Source organism: Gossypium hirsutum, chromosome A05 (genome assembly GCF_007990345.1).
Source record: "Gossypium hirsutum isolate 1008001.06 chromosome A05, Gossypium_hirsutum_v2.1, whole genome shotgun sequence".
In the NCBI taxonomy this organism is placed as follows: Eukaryota; Viridiplantae; Streptophyta; class Magnoliopsida; order Malvales; family Malvaceae; genus Gossypium; species Gossypium hirsutum.
Window position 1 is genome coordinate 18,810,988 of NC_053428.1, and position 20,225 is coordinate 18,831,212.

At 34.2% G+C, this 20,225-nt stretch overlaps 4 protein-coding genes across 5 annotated transcripts; 2 read left to right on the top strand and 2 right to left on the bottom strand.

Moving 5' to 3' along the window:
- Window positions 1-216: 216 nt before the first annotated feature.
- LOC107957952 (probable ubiquitin-conjugating enzyme E2 18) lies at window positions 217-3,145 on the bottom strand. The gene is made up of 6 exons (XM_016893583.2): window positions 2,915-3,145; window positions 2,661-2,764; window positions 2,462-2,564; window positions 2,232-2,295; window positions 626-714; window positions 217-522 (listed from the first exon to the last, which is right to left on the bottom strand). Exons 1-6 carry the CDS (start codon window positions 2,942-2,944, stop codon window positions 427-429), a joined length of 486 nt encoding a protein of 161 aa, XP_016749072.1. The 5' UTR covers window positions 2,945-3,145; the 3' UTR covers window positions 217-426.
- Window positions 3,146-5,101: 1,956 nt separating this feature from the next.
- LOC107957951 (BEL1-like homeodomain protein 11) lies at window positions 5,102-8,211 on the bottom strand. 2 transcript variants are annotated; one of them, XM_041113798.1, is made up of 5 exons: window positions 7,099-8,211; window positions 6,156-7,022; window positions 5,672-6,054; window positions 5,522-5,582; window positions 5,102-5,425 (listed from the first exon to the last, which is right to left on the bottom strand). In XM_041113798.1, exons 2-5 carry the CDS (start codon window positions 6,930-6,932, stop codon window positions 5,267-5,269), a joined length of 1,380 nt encoding a protein of 459 aa, XP_040969732.1. In that variant the 5' UTR covers window positions 6,933-7,022; window positions 7,099-8,211; the 3' UTR covers window positions 5,102-5,266. The 2 variants fall into 2 exon arrangements, with proteins under 2 accessions (XP_040969732.1, XP_040969731.1); XM_041113797.1 differs by having other exon boundaries at window positions 6,156-8,211.
- A 1,997-nt stretch (window positions 8,212-10,208) lies between these two features.
- On the top strand, window positions 10,209-14,494 carry LOC107957950 (GTPase HflX). Its single transcript, XM_016893581.2, has 13 exons — window positions 10,209-10,781; window positions 10,866-11,008; window positions 11,090-11,206; window positions 11,382-11,496; window positions 11,615-11,752; window positions 11,883-11,978; window positions 12,078-12,191; window positions 12,623-12,691; window positions 12,894-12,964; window positions 13,039-13,132; window positions 13,677-13,805; window positions 13,918-14,007; window positions 14,106-14,494. Exons 1-13 carry the CDS (start codon window positions 10,404-10,406, stop codon window positions 14,196-14,198), a joined length of 1,647 nt encoding a protein of 548 aa, XP_016749070.1. The 5' UTR covers window positions 10,209-10,403; the 3' UTR covers window positions 14,199-14,494.
- A 1,948-nt stretch (window positions 14,495-16,442) lies between these two features.
- LOC107957949 (peroxidase 9) lies at window positions 16,443-18,101 on the top strand. The gene is made up of 4 exons (XM_016893580.2): window positions 16,443-16,749; window positions 16,876-17,067; window positions 17,162-17,327; window positions 17,431-18,101. The coding sequence occupies exons 1-4, from the start codon at window positions 16,471-16,473 to the stop codon at window positions 17,841-17,843; spliced, it is 1,050 nt and encodes a 349-aa protein (XP_016749069.1). The 5' UTR covers window positions 16,443-16,470; the 3' UTR covers window positions 17,844-18,101.
- Window positions 18,102-20,225: the final 2,124 nt, after the last annotated feature.

Below are 20,225 nucleotides of genomic sequence, written 5' to 3' on the forward strand. Positions count from 1 at the left end.
TAATAGTATAGAGATAGTAGAGACAGACATATAGATTTAACACAAAATCGAGTTTCATGCAGTTATGCTGCAGGCTTTAACTCTCCATAGATATTATCAACAGCATGAGTTAGCCGTACATTCAATTACTTCATCATCAACATGCAATGACGTTATTACGTTGACGGTCCTCCCATGCACCCTACCATGATTTGACAAATGGGTGTCCTAACATGATTAGGAAACAGGTTTATATTGGATTTCCTACTCCGCTGCTTGAAGGAGGCAGCCACATTCAAATTAAATCTATGTTTGATTCACAATTTCATACACAGCAACAAAGGCAAATTTAGAAGGTTACCACAGCATTTAGGGAGGGCCATCCTTTTCCCATCTCTCCTGATGAAACCCTCGCAGTTATAAGAGATAGATAACAGTTCTAAAATATTACACTTTATCATCATGGAACCACCATCTCGTCTCCTTGGGAGATCTCCCATTCCGACAGTTCTTAACGTATCGATCATTATCAGTTGGCCGTTGCTGCATTATGACAAAGTGAATTCAGTAGTTCAGCTTTCACTTTATAAGACAAAATCTAGAAGAACAAAAACAAATGGCCAATACAATAAGAGTTTCAACAAACCTTCAAAGTTGCGCTTGATAACATGGAGAGGATGCTGATACAAATGGAACTGACAGTCATAGCCGGGGACCAGCTATCATACAGAATATCTACAACATATGATTTTAGTGTTGGTCAGCTACACGATTTACAACATATGTAGGAAAAAGTAAGCTACAAAAACAGATGTTAACGGCCTGGTAACCTTTACTGTTTTTATACATTATCTTTAAACTCGGTGTACCAAATTGTTCCTTTATTAACTCTTGCAAGTTGCAATGCTTTTTTCCCCCTGCAGCCTATTTCGTTCTAAATGCATACATGAGATAGCACAATAACGTTTCATTATCATTATATCACATGCATTTCCCATATAGTGTTATGTGGATCATGCTATTCTCTAAGGCTAACCACGAAAAAAAATAACATTAGAGCAGCAGAAGCTTGACTAAAATGAAAACACACACACACTGGAGCACAAACACCAAGGAAAAAATTGAAAATAAAATACTAATCCATGAACGAAACAGAACCCATAACAGATTCTTTAACGCCAAGAAGGCTTACAATTAAGCAAAACATCTATACAAAGAAGAGTTAGGACAAAAATGTCAAACATGGACATGAGACTTACAAAAATCATCAACGCCTTGAAGATCACAACTAGAGCCCACAGACGATAAAGACAAACATTTAAATGAACCAAAATTTACTCGCTTGTGATACAACATTAGTCGGTCAACATTCCACCAAGACTAAGTGAATTACTCAAAACAAGAATCTTACCAATAATTTGACGCTATGAAAGAAAATTATGCCAAATCTCTCTTAAGACACATTTTAATTTCTACTAATATTTCCATCATGTGGACAAACAATCTATATGACACATCTCCCTTAACCAGTAATGTACTAAGACTATATGTCTCCAAGTATAGGACAAACAGAAAAAATTATAATTTCTCTAGCTAGTCACCTCGGAATGAAAAAAATGAGTGAGATTATCACATCATTCTGCAGGGCTATAATATTTAGTGATGTTGACTCAGAAAGTCTTCAGCACCAAAAATCCATGCAATGATTTTGATCAAATCTTAATAGAATCACATATTGAGTAGAAAAATGAACGATAAAAATGACAACAGCACAGCAGGAGTGTAAAGATCCAAAGTATAACTAATTTGCTAAAGAACTACAATTAACAAATAATAATGATAAGGTAGACAAATCCATCATTTAATTATTTTGACATCCAATGAAAGCAATGGCCGTATGCTATTTCATTGACACATTAGAGGACCTTCCAATCATCCAATATGCCAGTTCTTCAAATCTATTACCAGAAAACAAAAATCTATTGTCGGTTCATAAAGATGAGATCCTAAGAGGGTGACAGACGGTGACAGGAAACTCAAAGCAATATGTCAAGAAGCACTGCATTTATGATTACTAGCAAATTTCCCAAAAACATCATTACCAGTCAACTGGTAACATCATACCAATTTCAAGCAGCAAGAATGCAAGATTAGAAAGACTAGCTGTTTAAAACTTAAGTGCGGTTAGCAATAAGGGATACAACAATATAACTATACAAATCACGAGTCTAGTGATGGATTTATAAACATACCTAAACAAATATGTCCATTGCTATAAATGTGAGGATGTAGAGGAGCCGGAGGGATGAAAATCACCTGATCAATCAACAAAAGAATATCATAATCATCATAAAACACAACAGCAATCGTGAAGTCAAATAAATGATGCCGTTCAAATTCAATTGTCAGTGTCACTTTATCTTTCCAATTTCACACTTTACGCGACAAAACAAAAAGGGAAAGCAAAGAGAAAGGATGAAACCTGGGGTGCCTCCATAGGGTAATGCTCAGGAAAATCAACTTGAAGCTGATAAGTTTCATTCGCATAAATCGTTCCAGGGGCTCCGTTGACTTCGATTATCCATCTTTCCACAAAAAGACACAACAAATTAGGGACTAAATTCCCAAATTAATCCCCGATTAAAAAAAGAAAAGAGATTAATTGAAAGAGTGAACGAAACCTTTGGAGATTATCAGTTACTTTGTGCTTAAATCCGGCAGGTGGATTAACTTGCCACTCCACTAACTCTTTCTGGAGTCTATTACATGCGATCTTGCTTAAAGCCTACGCAAAAAGCATCTCCAAAAATATATAGTCACAAAAATCAACAAATATAAAAAAACAAATAAGGAGAAGTAATCCGACAGACGCAACCCAAATTTGTGGACAAATAAATAACGAAATTAAACCGGAAAAACAAAGAGACATACAAACCTTGCGTGAATGAGCGGAGGAGCTAGTCATGGCTTCCGTGTGAGAGAGCGAGGAAAAAAAAAGAGAGACGAAGACGGTGCCGTCTGTTCAATTTTATATACTTTGAGAAGGGCAAAAATCTGTACTAAAATACGGTACTGATTTTTTTTTTAATATTTGGAGGAGAAATAAATGTGGATTATGATTGGTGGAAATTTTGGTAGAAAAATGTTACTGATTCAGACGATGAACAATTTATTGCTCTAGATTATTGGACACACTTATATACGAATCATTGTGATCTTCCCGCGTGGCATTATTAATTTGCGTTTGGAGGTAGGGTGTGTAAAATTAAAGTAAAACTGAAAAAATTTGGTTAATCAACCGAATTCGGTTAATTAGTCTGTTAACTGAATTAATTCGGTTGAGGTAGGTTAAAAATTTTTTGAGTTTTCGATTAATGGTTAATTCGATTTGAAATCGGTCGATTAGCTAAATTTTTTGGTTTAGCCGAAAAAATTAATAAATAAAATTATAATATATAAATAACCTACTATTTACTGAAACTCAATTCAACATAAACCAAAATATCCAATCTAATATATATTAACCTAAGTACCCAACCCAACCCAATCATAAAAATTACAAATAATTTAATAAATAAAAATAAAAATAAAAATAATATAATTTTATACAAATAATTCGGTTAATTCAATTAATTCGGTTAATTTAATTAATCTAGATAATTTGAGTAATTCGGTTAATTTGATTAATTCGGTTAATTCATTTAATTTTATACTTATTTTAACCAAAAATTAAAAACATATAATTTTCAGTTCTGTTAAACGTTAAAAATTTTAAAAAATTAATTAATTCAATTAATATTATTTCGAGTTAATTAACCGATTAAACATTACTATTTGGAGGTAATTCGTGTCAATCACGAGGACCTGGGGAAAGTGGGTATAGGATTCGGTAAGGTTCCTTCCGTTACAATTTGTACTTTTGTTTTCTTTTTTGGGTCGACAATTCTTTTATTTTACAAAGAAAAAGTTATAATCAATCATATATTCAGTTTAATTAATCATATTTAATTCTGTTTGTTTAAATTGATGCCCAAAATGAGTTGGATTTCTTGCTTTGAAAAAAGAAAACTAATCTTTTAATGGTACTTTTTAGACCTAGTTAGAAATTGTGTTAGGATTTATTTTAAATTATGAATTTTCAGAGAATTAAAATAAAAAGATTATTTAAACTAAATTATTAGTTTTGAAATGAATAAAAATACAATTTTACCATACGTTCAAGCAGTCTTTTATCTTTTAGATTTGTTTCTCAATCACAACAATCAAATAAATCTGTATTATTATTTAAATGTATGATATAATTAGTGTATTCGATTATCAATTAATTAATAAAATATTTTTATATTTTAATTAAATTATATTATCGTTTTTATTTTTTACATCTAAATAAAAAAAATCATAATTTTAAATTCCTTATGCTTATGAAATTGTGTTAAATTATTATCAGCTAATAACCATCAAAAAGAAAAAGTCATCATGATGTTTTTTAATCAAATATTTCCATTATCAAATAGCGCTTGTGGATGATATTGTTTTCCGTTAATTGGGTAAATTTGCTATAACCTAAGGATTAGATATGGAGTTGAGCGTTACAAATATTTTAAATTCGGATAAATCATATCAGTTTAAATAATTAAGTTATATAATATATTTTGATAGATTATGGTAATGAACCCTAAGGTGTGGAGTGAAATAAAAAAAAATAAGGTTTTAAGATAAAAAGTATTGGTAGAATGGATTTATTTGGATAAAAAGAGTTAATGTATGATTTGAATATATTTCGATACAGAATTAATGAAGTTAAAAGTAATAAAGATATTTTTCATGATTATAATTTTAAAGATTTTTTAATTTATTCTAATCCATTGAAGCTAATTTTTGTTAAGAATATCGACATTAAACCTAAGATGAAAGTTATCATAAATTGAATTATTGTTTTCTGTTCTACAAGTTGCCACATGGTATGATTAAGTTAAACCGTTAAATAGTATAAAATACATTTCCGTCTTTCATTTCTATCATTTCTTCTTGCAGTAAAACTTGAGTTTTGTTTCACAAGAAGCACGAAATTTAACTGCCCCCAAAACTTTGAATTCCATATCATGCCATGAGAAAAAATATATAAGAGAGGTAAACTCCACAGTTCCAGCATTAAGCTTCAAAAGATGTATTTGGAGTCTAATTAGTTTCATATCAAATGCTGAAAGGTCATTTGTCAACCATCTGATTTAGCCTAAGAATCTTGGTTACAGAATCAATCTATTTAAAAGTGATTTTTGCTATCCCTTCAATCCTCAGCTTGATCAGTGATCCCCTCCCTGCCCATGGAACTGCTAGCAAACGATGGATCAGAATCTTGAGGAGAGTCTTCAAACTCCTCTTTGTACATTTCTTCTATCATAGGCTTCCACAATCGAACTCGAGCATTTATAAACCAGTTTGATATCTGAATTTTGACAATGAGAACAAGCACCAAAATATTGGGATTAAAAAGAAACAAATCATCAATCGAGCAGATGCAAATGGATAGAAGGGATCATACTTGATTCTTGGTCAGGCCTGTCTGTGATGCTAACATTATCTTCTCCGAATCTGTTGGATAGCTGTTAAGAAGCATGCAACAAAATGGTAAGAATTTTGTGTTACATCGACTCAAATGCAGAAAGTGGTTGAACTCAAAATATGCACTTACGGGTGAAGGAAGTGTTCGAAAAGCCAGGTACGAAGGATGGCTACGGAGGTTTCTGGCAATCCTCTAATAGGCCTCCAAGCTTGCCTTTGCCTTGGGATCATTCCAAGTTGTTGTTGAAGGTACTGTCGGTTCTGCCTAGAATCTCTATCGAACAGGCTAAGCTGCGACAATCCCCGGTTGATTCTCGGTAAATCGTGCGAAAACTTTCTTCTGATAACATTAATATGAGATATTATGGCATCCCTTAGATTTCCAAAATGCCTGGAAATTGCTTGGAGTGCCAAAGCAGTGTACGACTTTGCTGCTCCTAAACCAGCTAGCGACTCGAATGATGAAACCACTTCTTCCATTTGCTGGTAGTATTTCTCATATCTGAGCTCAACCTGGGGATGAAATAGTAACGAATTCGTGAAGTAAAATTCAAGTAATTTTTTAGTTAAAACACGAGTAAACACGACAGAACATCCAACAGGATCATGCTAACCTCCTCCAGTAATCCAATCAGCTTTGCAAGCCTAATTCGGAGCTCGTTTTCGGGCAATAGCATCTCATTACTGCAGAATTCTGCTTTTAGTTCAGAGGAAAGTCTTGCATTTCCTCCTCTGTCTCCTAGATATAACTTCCCAAAGAAATTTTCGTCGACGTTTTTGCCACCAATATTGACAAGTTCATGTAGGAGGGACTCAGTTGGCTTTAGATACCTCGAATTAACTATAGCAGTGGCAAATGATTCTGCTGCTCCATACGTAGTCAATAGGGATCGGTGCAGTGAGGTTGAAGGTGAAGCAAATGTGTTAACTGTGAAATTGTAGTCATCCCTTAAGTTTCCCACGCCTGGACTACAAACTTCTCTATCTTCAGCCCTGGAAAGCAAGTAACTAGGACTTGCAATACCAGAATTTAAGGAAGGATCAAGCACGTGAGAACCGAGAGATAGTGACAACCTTTGGGTTTGGTGGTTGGTCTCGTTAGCTGCTCCAAGAAGGTCCATCAAGTGTCTGGTCTGGCTAATATCTGATTCATCAGTGACAATGGGAGATGGAAGGAGATCCATCGATCTAGACATTCTTTCCCCGAGAGAATGAATGGTAGGCAATAAACCGAGGGACTGGGGAAATGTATTGTGGTTCCCTCTCAAAGTAGAGCCATAGGCATCAAAAGGTTGACCTCCGAATTGGTTTCGGCTATTAATAGGATCCGAGACGATAAAATGGTGCAGCATACTGGAAGTTGGATTTGGAGGTGAATCTCGCGAAACCATAGTGAATTAGTGACAGAAATGGAAGCTAAAGGTTTTGAAAGTTGCTAATTGACCTTCAAATGCGAGGAGAAGAAATTATATAGCAAGAATCTGGAAGAACAGTGAGTCAACTAGAATTATTGAGCCATACACATACATACGGAAAGTAAATGCAGAGGCAAATTACCATTCCACGTGAAAAGCATTAAAAGCGAGTTAGGAATTAGATAAGACTCTGCTTGAAACAAGGTGGATGTATTCATCAACAGATGACAAAAAACAAATATGAAAGCTGCCGGGCATTAAACACAGGGCCACCTGAATTAATGGCTGACAAAATTGAAATGGAAAATCTGAGCTGACTTTTGCGCCCAATGCAGCCGAGATCTAAAGCCACAAATCATGCGATCAAATAAGATCACTAGCCGTAAGCAAGACTTAACCTTGAAAAGAAAACCCTTCAAAACTAAGCTGATGGGAACCAGGAGAAAGGGAGGGGAAATGCAGTAAAAAATAATGTAGCCAAGTGATGTGTTAAAAGCATGGATGGAATGAAGTAAAGGAATGGTATTACTGAAAACAAGACAAAGAAATAAAATAAAAATAAAAAAAAACTAAGGAGCCATTTGTAAGTAACTGAAGACCTGATTGGGATAGATTAACTTTAAGGAACTAACAATAAAACCAAAAAGATAATGGAAGTAACCTGTCTTTAATAAGCATAAAAAATGGAAGGGAAAGTAAGTAACAAAGCATCCATCTGAATGTGGAAAACTGCAAATGTACCTTTGTTCATAGTAGCAACAAATGTTAATAAGGCTTTAGAGGAAAACAATGACTTTTTATCTTACTTCTCTGGGGGAAAAGAAAAAGAATAGGTCTAATAGACTAATATACTAAGCACCAAAAGCTATTAGACCTATAGATTCATAGGCCTCTGCTAGTTCTTCAAAAAGGCAAAGCTAATTGGCTGAGAAGAAATGAATAAGACGTCAGGGAAAGATGGTCCCCGACTTCTTCCCTGACTATAAAACAAGCAAAAGCATCAATCCTTCAGCTTTAATGCCTGCATTTACATTTCTTTGGGAGACTCAAAAGTAGTTTGAGCTCAAAAACTGTGTAAACTCTCTCTCTCTCTCTCTCTCTCGCTCGCTCGTTCACACAAGGTGAGCTCTACCAATATGTTAAATTCTGCTGTGTGTAGCGTTGCTGCTGTAATCTGCAAAAGGAGGAGAAAAGGTGAGCTGTCTTTTGCACACTCCCAGTTTTAAGATTGTTTGCTTGTGAGTCTGTAAAGTGTAAACCGTATTGGAATATCTAACTTTTTTCCTGATATTAGCTGTTGTATTCATGCATAGAGATGTTGAAATGACAATGAAAGCCACAATCTTTCGAGTACATGCACGAAAAAAAAGGTATCTGATGCTGTCATAGAGATAGACAGAGGGGGGGGGGAGGGGGGCCCAAACCGCCAAAAGGGCTGGTAATTCAATTTGGTTTTGTGAGCTGATAAGATTGATTCTGGGTGTGTGGGGGTTGATCTTTTGGGCTGGTCTGTTTGTTGTATGTTTTCAGTAATGATTGTAACTTTGTTCCTTTGGCCTCCTTCTGTTGTCGCCCTCTGCTTCCGTAACCCTGTAGTTCTTTTTGGGGGGACCTGAAATGCCCACACTTACTACTTTCATAAATATTGCAGGAGTTAAAAAAAAAAAAAAAACAACAACAAATATGTTGCATGGCTTATGGCCTTGACCCAGTAAATTACCGCATTCATCTTAACTTGGGAAGTAGCTGGGAACAGACATCGTCAAGAAGGCACTAATTTAATCTCAACATGTTGCCTTAGGTTACAATAGATGGAAACTGGAAACTATAGCTTTGCTAGGTTCCATATAGCTGTAAGTACCTAGCTATAAGTACCTCGATAGTTGACCCAAATACGTTGAAACTTGAACGGGGAAAATATTACCATAAATCGAGCATTTTAGCTGAGAGAAATCATATTAGTTGTCAGGGGAAAAAGCATAAAAAATGTGTATCATTGTTTTAGAAACCATTGCATATGATTCAGAGGTACCCACTGCAAAGTGCACACTTGAACCAAAAATGAACATCCAATCAAAAAGTAGATAGACATCAATTATGGTGAGTATAAACATCAAGGATGGGGTGATAATATTAGCCAATATGTATGGATGCAAAGGAAGATGCGAAAATGAGGAACATGTTTGAAGCACAAGTCCATTCAGATTGCAGGTATACGAAAAGGGGGTATCGAATTGATTAGCTAGATATACAGCTATGGTCCACGAATACAACATATATATATGAACCAATCAACAGTCAGGCTAATATAATCCTGAACGTCGGGTAGCTGTTTATATTAACTTAGATTAGCATATGTGAGTGTGACCATTCAAGAACTTAACAGATAGAACAAGCAGAAATGAGCTGAAACGTTTCACATTCAATGGCGTTTGATAATGGTACCATGCTTACTACGTTCCTTCAAGTCTGCATCAATATGACAAAATGTACATGCGTACTTATCTATGTCACTTGAGGCAAGCAATATGAGACTTTTGACACTTATTATCTGTTTACATATGATATGTATATTCCTACTACACCTATGTTATAAATGGGTGTTACACATGTGTCTTCAATTCATTAATTCCATTAATAACTAAAATTTTAAAACTTTTATGAGTAAATTAACTTAACCAAAATAATTTTGATTAATTCTATGCATTTAAGTAGATTTTATCATATGTAAATCAAAATTAATATTAAAATTATATTTATAGAAAATTTATTTAGCAATTGAATCATAGTTATACTAAAATATTTTTTAGTTATTTTATTTAAATATTTTATATAAAATAATATCAATAAGGATTGAGTGTAATGATAAGATATATTGTACTCTTAAAAAGAAATATTTGAATCTTAAGGACGACATTATTAGGAAGAGCAACAATGCATCCATGACATAAATCATAAACATTCACTTTAATAGACATTAAAGAACTATTGCATATCAAATTAATATATATTAAAAGTCTAAAACAAATTGAAAAACCCCATAAAAATTAGGATAACAAAAAAAAATTTAAATATCAAATTTCTATTAATTCAAATATATCATTTAATTTCGTTAATCCAACCAAAACTTTCCTATGATCTTTTTTCTTAATTGAATATTTTTTATATAATTAATCGACCGAATTAAATTTCAATGGATTAAATATCCCCCATCATCACATTGCTTTTCTCGTATACTCAACAGTGATGGATATTTTCAAAAAAATGGGCTGAAGAGAGTTCAGTTAGGTTGGGCTAGAATTCAGCTCACTAAGTCCAAACAAAACATATCTAAAATCGAGGGCGTTAACGAACCGCGATAAACCACATAATAAAATGAAAATATTTTTAAATCCGGAGTAACAGTTTCGAGAGAAGAAGTTACTGAAATTCCAGCAATAGGATTTTATGATGAGCTTATGTTTTTGTTCTCTGATTTCTCCTCGTCCTTCACCTCTAATTTACGACTCCAATTTTTCATGGAATTTGAATCTTTACCGCTCCGTTGGCCCTCTCACTTTTTCTACTCACGGCAATGATAGGAGTTTCGTTGCCATGGTTGCTCAACGAGGATACGAAGTAGATAATATTTCACTGCAGAGTCCGACTATCGAGGCAGAGGAAGAAAATGAAGTGGTTGATGAACTTGTTAATGGATCCGTCATCGCTGAACCGGTGGAAGAGGATACACCGAGACCGGTAAGAGTTAGAAAGAAGAGAGATGACGGTGATGGTAGTGATGATGAAAGCTTTGAGGATAGATTCAAGCTACGAAATGGGAGGGAGGTAATTTTTTTTAATTTTTATCAGTTCAAATTTTGGGGAAATTTTTGGAATTAGCTACTAAGCAAATTTAAAATTTTTTTGAAGGTTTTTGAAGAAAAAGCTTATTTAGTGGGCGTAGAGCGAAAAGGCGAGACGTCGGATTCTTTTGCCATCGAGGAGTCGCTGAAGGAGCTGGCTCAGCTGGCCGACACCGCTGGGCTTATGGTGGTTGGTTCAACTTATCAAAAGTAAGATTTTTATCTATTAAATCGAATTGCATTTTCATATTATAAGCTGAAATTGTCTGACTGTATTTTTTGGCCTTGAAGGTTAGCTTCTCCCAACCCGAGGACATATATAGGATCAGGAAAGGTCGCAGAAATTAAGAGCGCAATTCGTGCTTTTGAGGTTGAGACTGTAATATTTGATGATGAACTCTCACCGGGGTAAGGTTTGTAATATTTTCTTAGTTTCAACTTTTATATAAGAATCTAGCTTTTAGTGTTTTCAATGGTGGGGAAAGTGTAATTGGTGATGTCAATTGTTTTTACCTTATGAAATTGATATGCAACCTTCATTATTTAACACTGCATCTCATCTGGCTCTATAATTAAATTTCAGGCAATTGCGCAATTTGGAGAAGGCATTCGGTGGGGATGTTAGAGTTTGTGATCGGACTGCTCTAATCCTGGATATCTTCAATCAGCGAGCTGCAACGCATGAAGCAGCTTTACAGGCAAGTTTAAGATTGTTAGTTAAATAAAAGTACTCCTTGGTAAAACCTTTCTGTACTGAAGATAATCAAAAGAAGAATAATTTATACATTTGTTACTCAAGCTATGGGGCCTTTCTAGGTTGCATTGGCTCAAATGGAATACCAATTGCCACGTCTTACTAAAATGTGGACTCACCTTGAGCGTCAAGCTGGAGGCAAGGTGAAGGGTATGGGTGAGAAACAAATTGAAGTGGACAAACGTATCTTACGTACTCAAGTGAGCAACAATTTCTGTTTCCCAATATTTTATAGATAGATATATGCTGCTATAGGAACTCAAAACTTGTACATAGAATAGGATTTATGGCTATTGGAGCCTCCATGACCTAACTTATGTCTTTTGTTAGATTGGAGTTCTTAAAAAAGAGCTTGAATCTGTCAGAAAACATCGAAAGCAATATAGAAACCGCCGGTTTTCTGTTCCCGTTCCTGTAGTATCTTTGGTAAGCACTTAACCTGATTTTTTTTAAAAATAATACAAGGACAGTTTTATTGTGTTCCTTTTATGTCTCCAACATATAATACATTTGAAAGCATTATAGGTTGGGTACACAAATGCTGGCAAGAGTACACTTTTAAATCAATTGACTGGAGCTAATGTTCTTTCAGAGGACCGACTGTTTGCTACCCTTGATCCAACAACAAGAAGGGTTCAGGTCAGTTATAAGTTTGGAAACGTAGTGTTACACCTTGCTTTCAAGCAAACCTGTTCTTTATGCAATTGGGTAGTCAGAGAAGATATAAACTAAAACAAAGTTGTCCAGCTGTAGCTATAAGTTTTCTCTATCTATAAACATATCATTTCTATGTTGTGCTTTTCTAATCACTTCTGTTCACTATGAGTGCATTTTGGTTCTCAAATCTAGGGGCTTCTAGCTACTTCATTTTGCTAGAAAAGAATTGAGAATTGAAGAAGTTATGTAGCATGATTTAGATCTTTGAATGTTGGTTTTATAAACTTGTACCGATACTTTCTTCGTGAACTAAAGTTGCTTATTGTTATCTGGTGTTGAAAAGAGTTTTTACTGCTTTATCTATTATCTCTGCCGGTAACAAGGGATACTTATTTCTGTTGTGTACTTTCCAGATGAAAAATGGAAGTGAATTTCTTCTTACTGACACTGTTGGTTTCATCCAAAAGTTGCCAACAACCCTGGTAATGCTTCTCACTGTTTGATGTTTATGTTAGGAGGGGCTTCTTCATATTATGTGTCAAACAGGGTGCCTTCTGATTTTGAAATACTTCATGCGCAATTAGTTAAATTGAAAGATGTTTCTATTGAATCTTAATACCTAATTAGTTCAAAGAGGGTGCCCAAATAATCATGTCAGCTCCACCTAATGGTTGTTTCATGTAGGTTGCTGCATTCAGAGCTACATTAGAGGAGATATCTGAGTCTTCTCTTTTAGTGCATGTGGTGGACATCAGGTATAATGCTTTCTACTATTTTTAGTTTTTCTCCCTCTTCTCAAAATTTCAACTATGTTTCCTGTCAATTTCAGCCATCCCCTAGCAGAGCAGCAGATAGATGCTGTGGAAAAAGTTCTAGCAGAGCTAGATGTGTCAGAAATTCCAAAATTAATGGTCTGGAACAAGGTAATGGAGATATTCTCTATCTCTAAGATACTAAGAATTGAAACATGCATAACGAACAATTTGACCCTTTTCCTCACAGCTTATTGTACTTGTGATTTTTCTAACTTTATATATGCTCAATATTCAATACATCTGCATGAAACCTTGCATTTTTTTTTTTTTGTTGCTTAATTGCACATGGTGCCTGCAGTCTATCTTGCCTCAGCATGCTTATACCATTTGTTTTTGCATAGATTTATTCTTCCTTTTTAATTTAATTTTTTTAGAATTTATAATCTACTTTTACAGGCCGATTTTGCTTTTAGACACACACTAAAGTATTCATAGTGATTATAACATGTATTAAGTATTCTGTATCCTGGTTTATGAACCATGCATCAGAAAGGGATTAAACTGCTTATGTTACACAGTCTTGTATTCCTAATTGTCATAGGAGTGGAGCTTATCTATAATGTTGGTGATATATATATGCATGTATGTATCATATTCTGTGCATTTTCCCAAAGTTCTGTTATTGCAACATGAACTGGACTATGTATGGCAGGTCGATAAAGTTACTGATCCGGAAAAGATCAAGTTAGAAGCAGAGAGAAGGGAAGATATTGTTTGTATATCTGCTTTGACTGGTGAGGGCTTGCTGGAATTCTGCAATGCTGTGCAGGAAAAACTAAAGGTATTTAATTGATGTTCCGATTTCAGTATCTTTAAAACATGAAAGTGGTTCATTCAGTGAAATTCTGGATCTGGACTGTGTTTTACTAGTGAGTTATGTTCTTTTTTAATAGGATTCCATGGTTCCGGTGGAAGCTTTAGTCCCATTTGACAAAGGGGAACTTCTGAGTACCATACATCAGGTTGGAATGGTGGAGAAAACTGTAAGTATTAGCTAAATATTGAACTAATCTATTTTCGAGTCATTATAAAGAGAGTTAATATCGCTGCTGTTTTCTTATATGTCTTTTCCCTTCTACAGGAATATACCGAAAACGGGACATTTGTCAAGGCATTTGTCCCTCTTCGTTTTGCTAGGCTGCTTACCCCAATGAGGCAACTGTGTAAATCATAACTTTCAACTCTCTTGAATGTAACCTTTCAATAGTTTGTATTAAATTCGATGAGTTTTCAAGAGCAAGAGGGCGATTTGGGAGGACAGCAGCAGCACATTTTTCAGTACAGCATTGCCCCAATACCAGTGTATATAGAATACCCAGCTCCGTTGTTATTAAATATGTAATAGACGTTGAACTTGACAACAACGAATGTCGGTTTTCTGTGTAAATTTGATGTGCTAGATTATAAGACCCCAAGGCACTAGCGTGACTAGATCGTCAGATATTGAATAAAACAGGGGTTCATACTTCATACTGACATCGTACTTTGTTTTGCAATGAGACGTGAAACTGCTAGTTGAAGGAAAAGCCAGCATCTAACTTTGATTTGCTACCATGAAGTAGATGAATCTGAAAGCTAAAGTAGCTCGGTAGCAGTTTAACCACTCGAATTTGTGAAAGGGTCAACTCTGTCGTCATCTTTCCTCTTTGAAATTCTTTGTCCCTTTTATGTAGTTACTAATGTCTTTCAACCACTTTTGCAGATAACGCGGAAAGAAATAATTAGTATTAGGGTAAATTAAACTAAAAATTTTTAAATTATTAGTAAGTTTATAATTTCACCATTCAATTTTAAAAATTTTGAAAATAGTTATTAAGTCATTGGGCTATTAAAATTAATGTTGTATAGTTTTTGTTTTTTTTTTATTGTTTGCACTAATTGAAAGTTTTTTTTCTCTTTTTCTTTTTTAATTCAGTTTTTTTTAATGAAATAGTTATATTAACTTGGATCTAAGGTATGCTTTTGTATTTGTTGATGAATATTGATTCACTACAACGATTATCAAATTGTTGCTTGGAGTTTACGAGCTGAATTTAAAAAAAAATGTTAATGGTCTAGTAACTTAAATGAAAAACTTTTGAATAGTTTAGTGATTTAAATGAAAATTTTCGAATAGCTCAATGTCTATTTTGTAATCTTTTGAAGTTGAGTGACCAAAATGTAAACTTACTAATAGTTTAGTGATTTTGAGTGTAATTTAGTCTTAGCATTAATATACTATTTGGATTTGAATTTAACTTTAATGTTTATTTTGTTGCTTGAGGTTTTTTTCTTTTCAATTTGGCATGAGTTTGACTTTAATATTTAATTTAATATCTAGAATAAATGACATCATATGGCTTAATGAATACTTAACATGTTCATATGTTAAAGATGATGCCAGCCTCAAAAATGGAAAATTTTTTTAGTCTCTTTAGAAATAATGAAACTATAAGTTAACTCATAATGAAATTGCACTCCCCCAAATTAAAAAAAAAAATCTATTTTGTCTTTCAAAAATTATGAAATTATAAATTAATACGTAATAAATTTACACATTAACCCCTCAAAAAATTTATAATTCAATCCAATCTCCCTTAAAAAGTTCTAACTTTATCCCAGACATGTATGCTCTAGTAAAAATACATAGATAATTAAAAAAAATCTCAAAAACTTAAAATAATAATCTCAACATAATAGACATATTCAAATGCATTAAAATTTATACAATACATTAATCACACCGCTGATTTAATGACAAACTTATAAAAATTTCACGTTAATTGACATGAGGTATAAGATTGGATTACTTTGTTAGTAAACCCTTACCTATGGTGACGTAATTATTTGCTCTTATATATAAAAGAAATTTATACAATACAAAGTCAAAACTAACATGTAAACTATCCATCTTTGGGTTGTTTCTTTCTAGGCTAATGCTAAATGTAGCGTTCAATTTTCATTTACATTGAGATGAGATTTGGGTTTTGGGAAGGAGCGACTAAATTAATCCTTACTATAATATGCTATGAAGCGTAAGGAGCAGGTAAACCAGAAGCACTGCACGAAAATAAGCGTGGAGACAAGTTGACGCAGTCTTGGCTATCAGTATTAGGCAGGGATTTAAATAGCGGTCCGTTATCGAAATAGCGGCCGTTATATAGCGATAACGGCACCGTCCAAAACCGTTACTGCCGAAACCCGCTATACCTGCAATACACAATAAGTAATGTAAAATTCACGACCGCGATACCTGCAATGACCGCAATAGCATCCGTTATGTCCGCAACCGCGATAAACGCAATACGACCGAAAACGCGACCGCGACCGCAATTTAAATCCCTGGTATTAGGTGCTTTTTCCGGGAAGATTTGCCGAGTGGAGCAGTTGATTTAATTGTTACAACCATTATAAATTCCATTGCCAACCAATGACCGTTTATCGCTAACACTTATTTCAAATCATCAATGGCGTATTTGAAAGTAGCTTTAGGCTTCCTAGTAACAGCTTTCCTGTCAGCCACAGTTTCTCTGGCTCACCCTGGTTTGGGTTTCGGCTGGGGAGGTGTTGGTGCGCCAGGTGGTCAATCTGGTGCACCTTCATATGGCCTTTTCCCACAGTTCTATCAGTTTTCATGCCCTCAAGCTGAGGACATCGTCATTTCAGTTCTAGAGATGGCCATAGCAAAAGAGCCTAGGATGGCTGCCTCTTTGCTAAGGCTTCATTTCCACGATTGTTTCGTGCAGGTTACTTGCTTCTTCCACTTTTTCATTTAATGCAGACGCAAACAATTGCTTAAATAACTTGGTTCGATTTCGTTACTGTAACTCGTAAAAGTATATAAAGTTTCCACCCTCTTTTTCATCTGATAGGGCTGTGATGCATCCATATTGTTGGACAACAGTGCGACCATCGTTAGTGAAAAGAATTCACTACCAAACAGGAACTCCGTTAGAGGCTTTGAAGTGATTGATGAGATCAAAGCTAAACTAGAAGAAGCATGTCCCCAAACTGTTTCTTGTGCTGACATACTCGCAATGGCTGCTCGTGGTTCCACTGTCTTGGTAAGCATAAAGCATGCAAAAAAAGCTCCACGGTACTCGTAAGGCCAATTCAGCATTACATTTTTTTTGCTAACCACAATTAACGCCATAACAGAGCGGCGGACCATCTTGGGAGCTTCCACTTGGAAGAAGGGATTCAAAGACAGCGAGCCTCAGCACTTCAAACAACAACATCCCACCACCAAACTCCACTCTTCAGAACCTCATAACACTTTTCCAACGTCAAGGTCTTGATGAAGTAGACCTCGTTGCTCTCTCAGGTCAACCCATTGTCCCACGTTTTCAGTCAGACCATAACATAATTAAAAACCGTCTTTGACCTTATAATGGCTTACTCATTTTGAACATGTACTAATGTTTCAGGAGGACATACCATTGGTGTAGCCAGGTGTGCGACCTTCAAGCAGAGACTCTACAACCAAAACGGAAACAACCTGCCAGACCAAACACTAGAAAGAACCTACTACTATGGCTTGAAATCTGTGTGTCCCAAGTCTGGCGGTGACAACAACATTTCACCTTTGGATTTCGGGTCCCCTGTAAAATTCGACAACCTTTATTTCAAGCTTATTTTGTGGGGAAAAGGACTGCTCAATTCGGATGAAGTGCTTTTGACAGGGAATGTTGGAAATACAATGGAGTTGGTCAAAGCTTACGCAAAGGATGAGAATCTCTTCTTTAAACAATTTGCCAAGTCCATGATTAAGATGGGCAACATTAGTCCTCTAACTGCTTTTAATGGGGAAGTAAGGAAGAATTGTCGCTTAGTTAACTAGGATATGAATTATGGTATCTGGTGAGTCATGTCTGACAGCAAATTATGTTGTTTTGCAATGGTAAGCGTTGTTGAGTAACATCCCTTAATTTCATTTAGAAATAAGGGGGAAAATGTTGTTGAGGATGTAAGGTTTTTAATGTTTAACGAATGAATCTGTAATGACCCAAAATTCACAGGCACCGGAAAAAGTGTATTATCGGGCCTCCGTCTTAGTAAATCGAGTTCGAAATAATTACTAGAAATATTTATGAGTCTAGCGATGTGTTTAATTAGGTTTAAATTAGTTGAATTTAGCTTAATTTAGAGTAATTAGTAAAAATGACTAAATTGAATAAAGGGCAAAGGTTTAATTATAGATCAATAAAAAATATAAAGGACCAAACTAGTAATTTTACCAATTAGCATAGATGAGGCGGCATAAACTGTAAAAAAATCTAAGGCTTTTCTTAGATATTTGTTATTGATTGATTAAATTAAATTATAATATATTATTAGCAACTAAAACAAATAAAAGAAAGAAAATAAGTAAAGAGCAAAGAAAAAGAAACAAAATAGGCAAACAAAAAGCAGGGGAAGGAAAGAAAGAAAGAAGAAAGAAAAGAAAAAGGGAGAATTAGGGTTTGAAGGTTTGAAAGTTTAATAGGTAAGTTAATTTAGCCCTTTTTATTTAATTTTAATGTTTTAAAAGCTTTAGAACAAAGTTTTGATGAAATTAAATTAATATTTTGAAAGTTATTAGAATTCTAAATATTGTTCATGTTGAATAAAAAAAATGAAATAGGGGTTTAATTGAATGAAATTCAAGTTAAAATAGATATAAGGATCGAATTGCAAAGTAAGCAATAAGTTTTGTGTTTTAGGGACTAAATTGAGGAAAATTTCAGAATTAAGAAAATATGTTGAAAATTTAATAGTTAAATTTGAGTTTAAATGAAATTTGAATAGGAATAAGGTGTGAATTGGTGTTATAAATTTGGTTATTAACATTTTACATCAAAACAGTTTTGGGAAGTAGCAATGGTCTGACTTTGAAAATTCACTAAAAATTGTATAAATTGAACTAGAGGATGAACAAAATATTTAATTAAAGCTTATTAAGTCTAGTTTCTTATAGTATAAATATTGTAAGAAATGAATTGATGAATCAAGAGATATTTGAAATTTTGTAAGACTGGTTTGGGGTGATTTCGAGATGCCCTGTTTTAACTTTGGAAAATCATTATAAATTGTAAAAAAATTATTATGGAGTGTAATTTATATGTGTGAACTCCTTAATGAATCTAGTTTCAAAATAAGTAAACAAGAACCTTATTCGAGTTCTGTACAATGAGATAATTTATTTTTAGTAGAGAGAGGTCAGAACTGTCAAATGAAACAACAGGGGAGTATTTAATGAATAAACTGTACTAATTGGCTAGACCAAAAATTCTGAAAATCTTATGGTGAGAAGATATATGAGTCTAGTTTTAAGAAAATTTATGGATATTAATTTAGAGTTTCGTAACTCAAGATATAAATAATTTAGTAACAATGACTCAAGTAGACAGCTTAATGGTGAAATTATATATATACATTAAAAATGGTTAAATTTGCATGTTTAGGCTCATGGATTAAATTGAATTGTGTTATATTGATGATTATAAATTATTATTATTTTCGTAGTTAACAAAGAACCCAAGACATCGGCGCACAAAGGAAAGGAGAAAGCTATCGAGGATTAAAACGAGAAATTCACGGTTTGTATTACTATAATTCAAATTACTTTTTATTAAATGCTATATATCAATTCTATATTTAATAAGTGAATTATAAGGTAAGTATTGATATTGGAGTTGAATGAGAATTGAATTGAATGGTGAATGTGTACGTATAATTGAATTGTAAATTGATTTGAATGTGAAATTTTTAATTGAAAAGTAATCTTGGAATGGAAATGAAAGTGAATTGAGAATTGAAATACCCTATTAACTAGTCGGGCTAAGTCGGATATAATTGGCATGCCATAGGATATGGAAGTGTACGGGATTTGCCGGCTTTATCGATCAGGCACTTTATGTGTCGTATTTCAGGCACCTCGTGTGTCGTATCAGGCACCTCGTGTGTCGTTTTAGGCACTTTATGTGTCGTATACTGATCAGGTACTATGTACCGTTTTAGGCACAATGTGCCGTACTGGTGTGTTTGGGTTGGAATTCGTGTATCCGTTAAAGTCCGAAATGTTAATAGGGTGAATAATTGAAATGAGAAGTTCAAATGAATTTGATCGACTGTACTAGTGAATATGAAAGAAATTAAAATTGTGGACTGAAAATTTAGATTGGAAATGAAATGCATGGATTTAAAATGATTGTGGTGATTAAAACCTGGTAAATGTGATTTG

Excerpts from the sequence above, each read along its gene's own strand:
- LOC107957951 (XM_041113798.1), bottom strand. The coding sequence starts at position 6,932 with ATGGTTTCGCGAGATTCACCTCCAAATCCAACTTCCAGTATGCTGCAC. Across the intron at positions 5,583-5,671 it reads TTCGAACACTTCCTTCACCC|CTATCCAACAGATTCGGAGA; the intron begins GTAAGTGCATAT and ends GCTTCTTAACAG. Across the intron at positions 5,426-5,521 it reads CAGGCCTGACCAAGAATCAA|ATATCAAACTGGTTTATAAA; the intron begins GTATGATCCCTT and ends GTCAAAATTCAG.
- LOC107957952 (XM_016893583.2), bottom strand. The coding sequence starts at position 2,944 with ATGACTAGCTCCTCCGCTCATTCACGCAAG. Across the intron at positions 2,296-2,461 it reads ACCCTATGGAGGCACCCCAG|GTGATTTTCATCCCTCCGGC; the intron begins GTTTCATCCTTT and ends TTGATTGATCAG. Across the intron at positions 715-2,231 it reads CAATGGACATATTTGTTTAG|ATATTCTGTATGATAGCTGG; the intron begins GTATGTTTATAA and ends CATATGTTGTAG.
- LOC107957949 (XM_016893580.2), top strand. The coding sequence starts at position 16,471 with ATGGCGTATTTGAAAGTAGCTTTAGGCTTCCTAGTAACAGCTTTCCTG. Across the intron at positions 16,750-16,875 it reads TCCACGATTGTTTCGTGCAG|GGCTGTGATGCATCCATATT; the intron begins GTTACTTGCTTC and ends TTCATCTGATAG. Across the intron at positions 17,328-17,430 it reads AGACCTCGTTGCTCTCTCAG|GAGGACATACCATTGGTGTA; the intron begins GTCAACCCATTG and ends CTAATGTTTCAG.
- LOC107957950 (XM_016893581.2), top strand. The coding sequence starts at position 10,404 with ATGATGAGCTTATGTTTTTGTTCTCTGATTTCTCCTCGTCCTTCACCT. Across the intron at positions 11,753-11,882 it reads AACGTATCTTACGTACTCAA|ATTGGAGTTCTTAAAAAAGA; the intron begins GTGAGCAACAAT and ends GTCTTTTGTTAG. Across the intron at positions 12,192-12,622 it reads CAACAACAAGAAGGGTTCAG|ATGAAAAATGGAAGTGAATT; the intron begins GTCAGTTATAAG and ends TGTACTTTCCAG.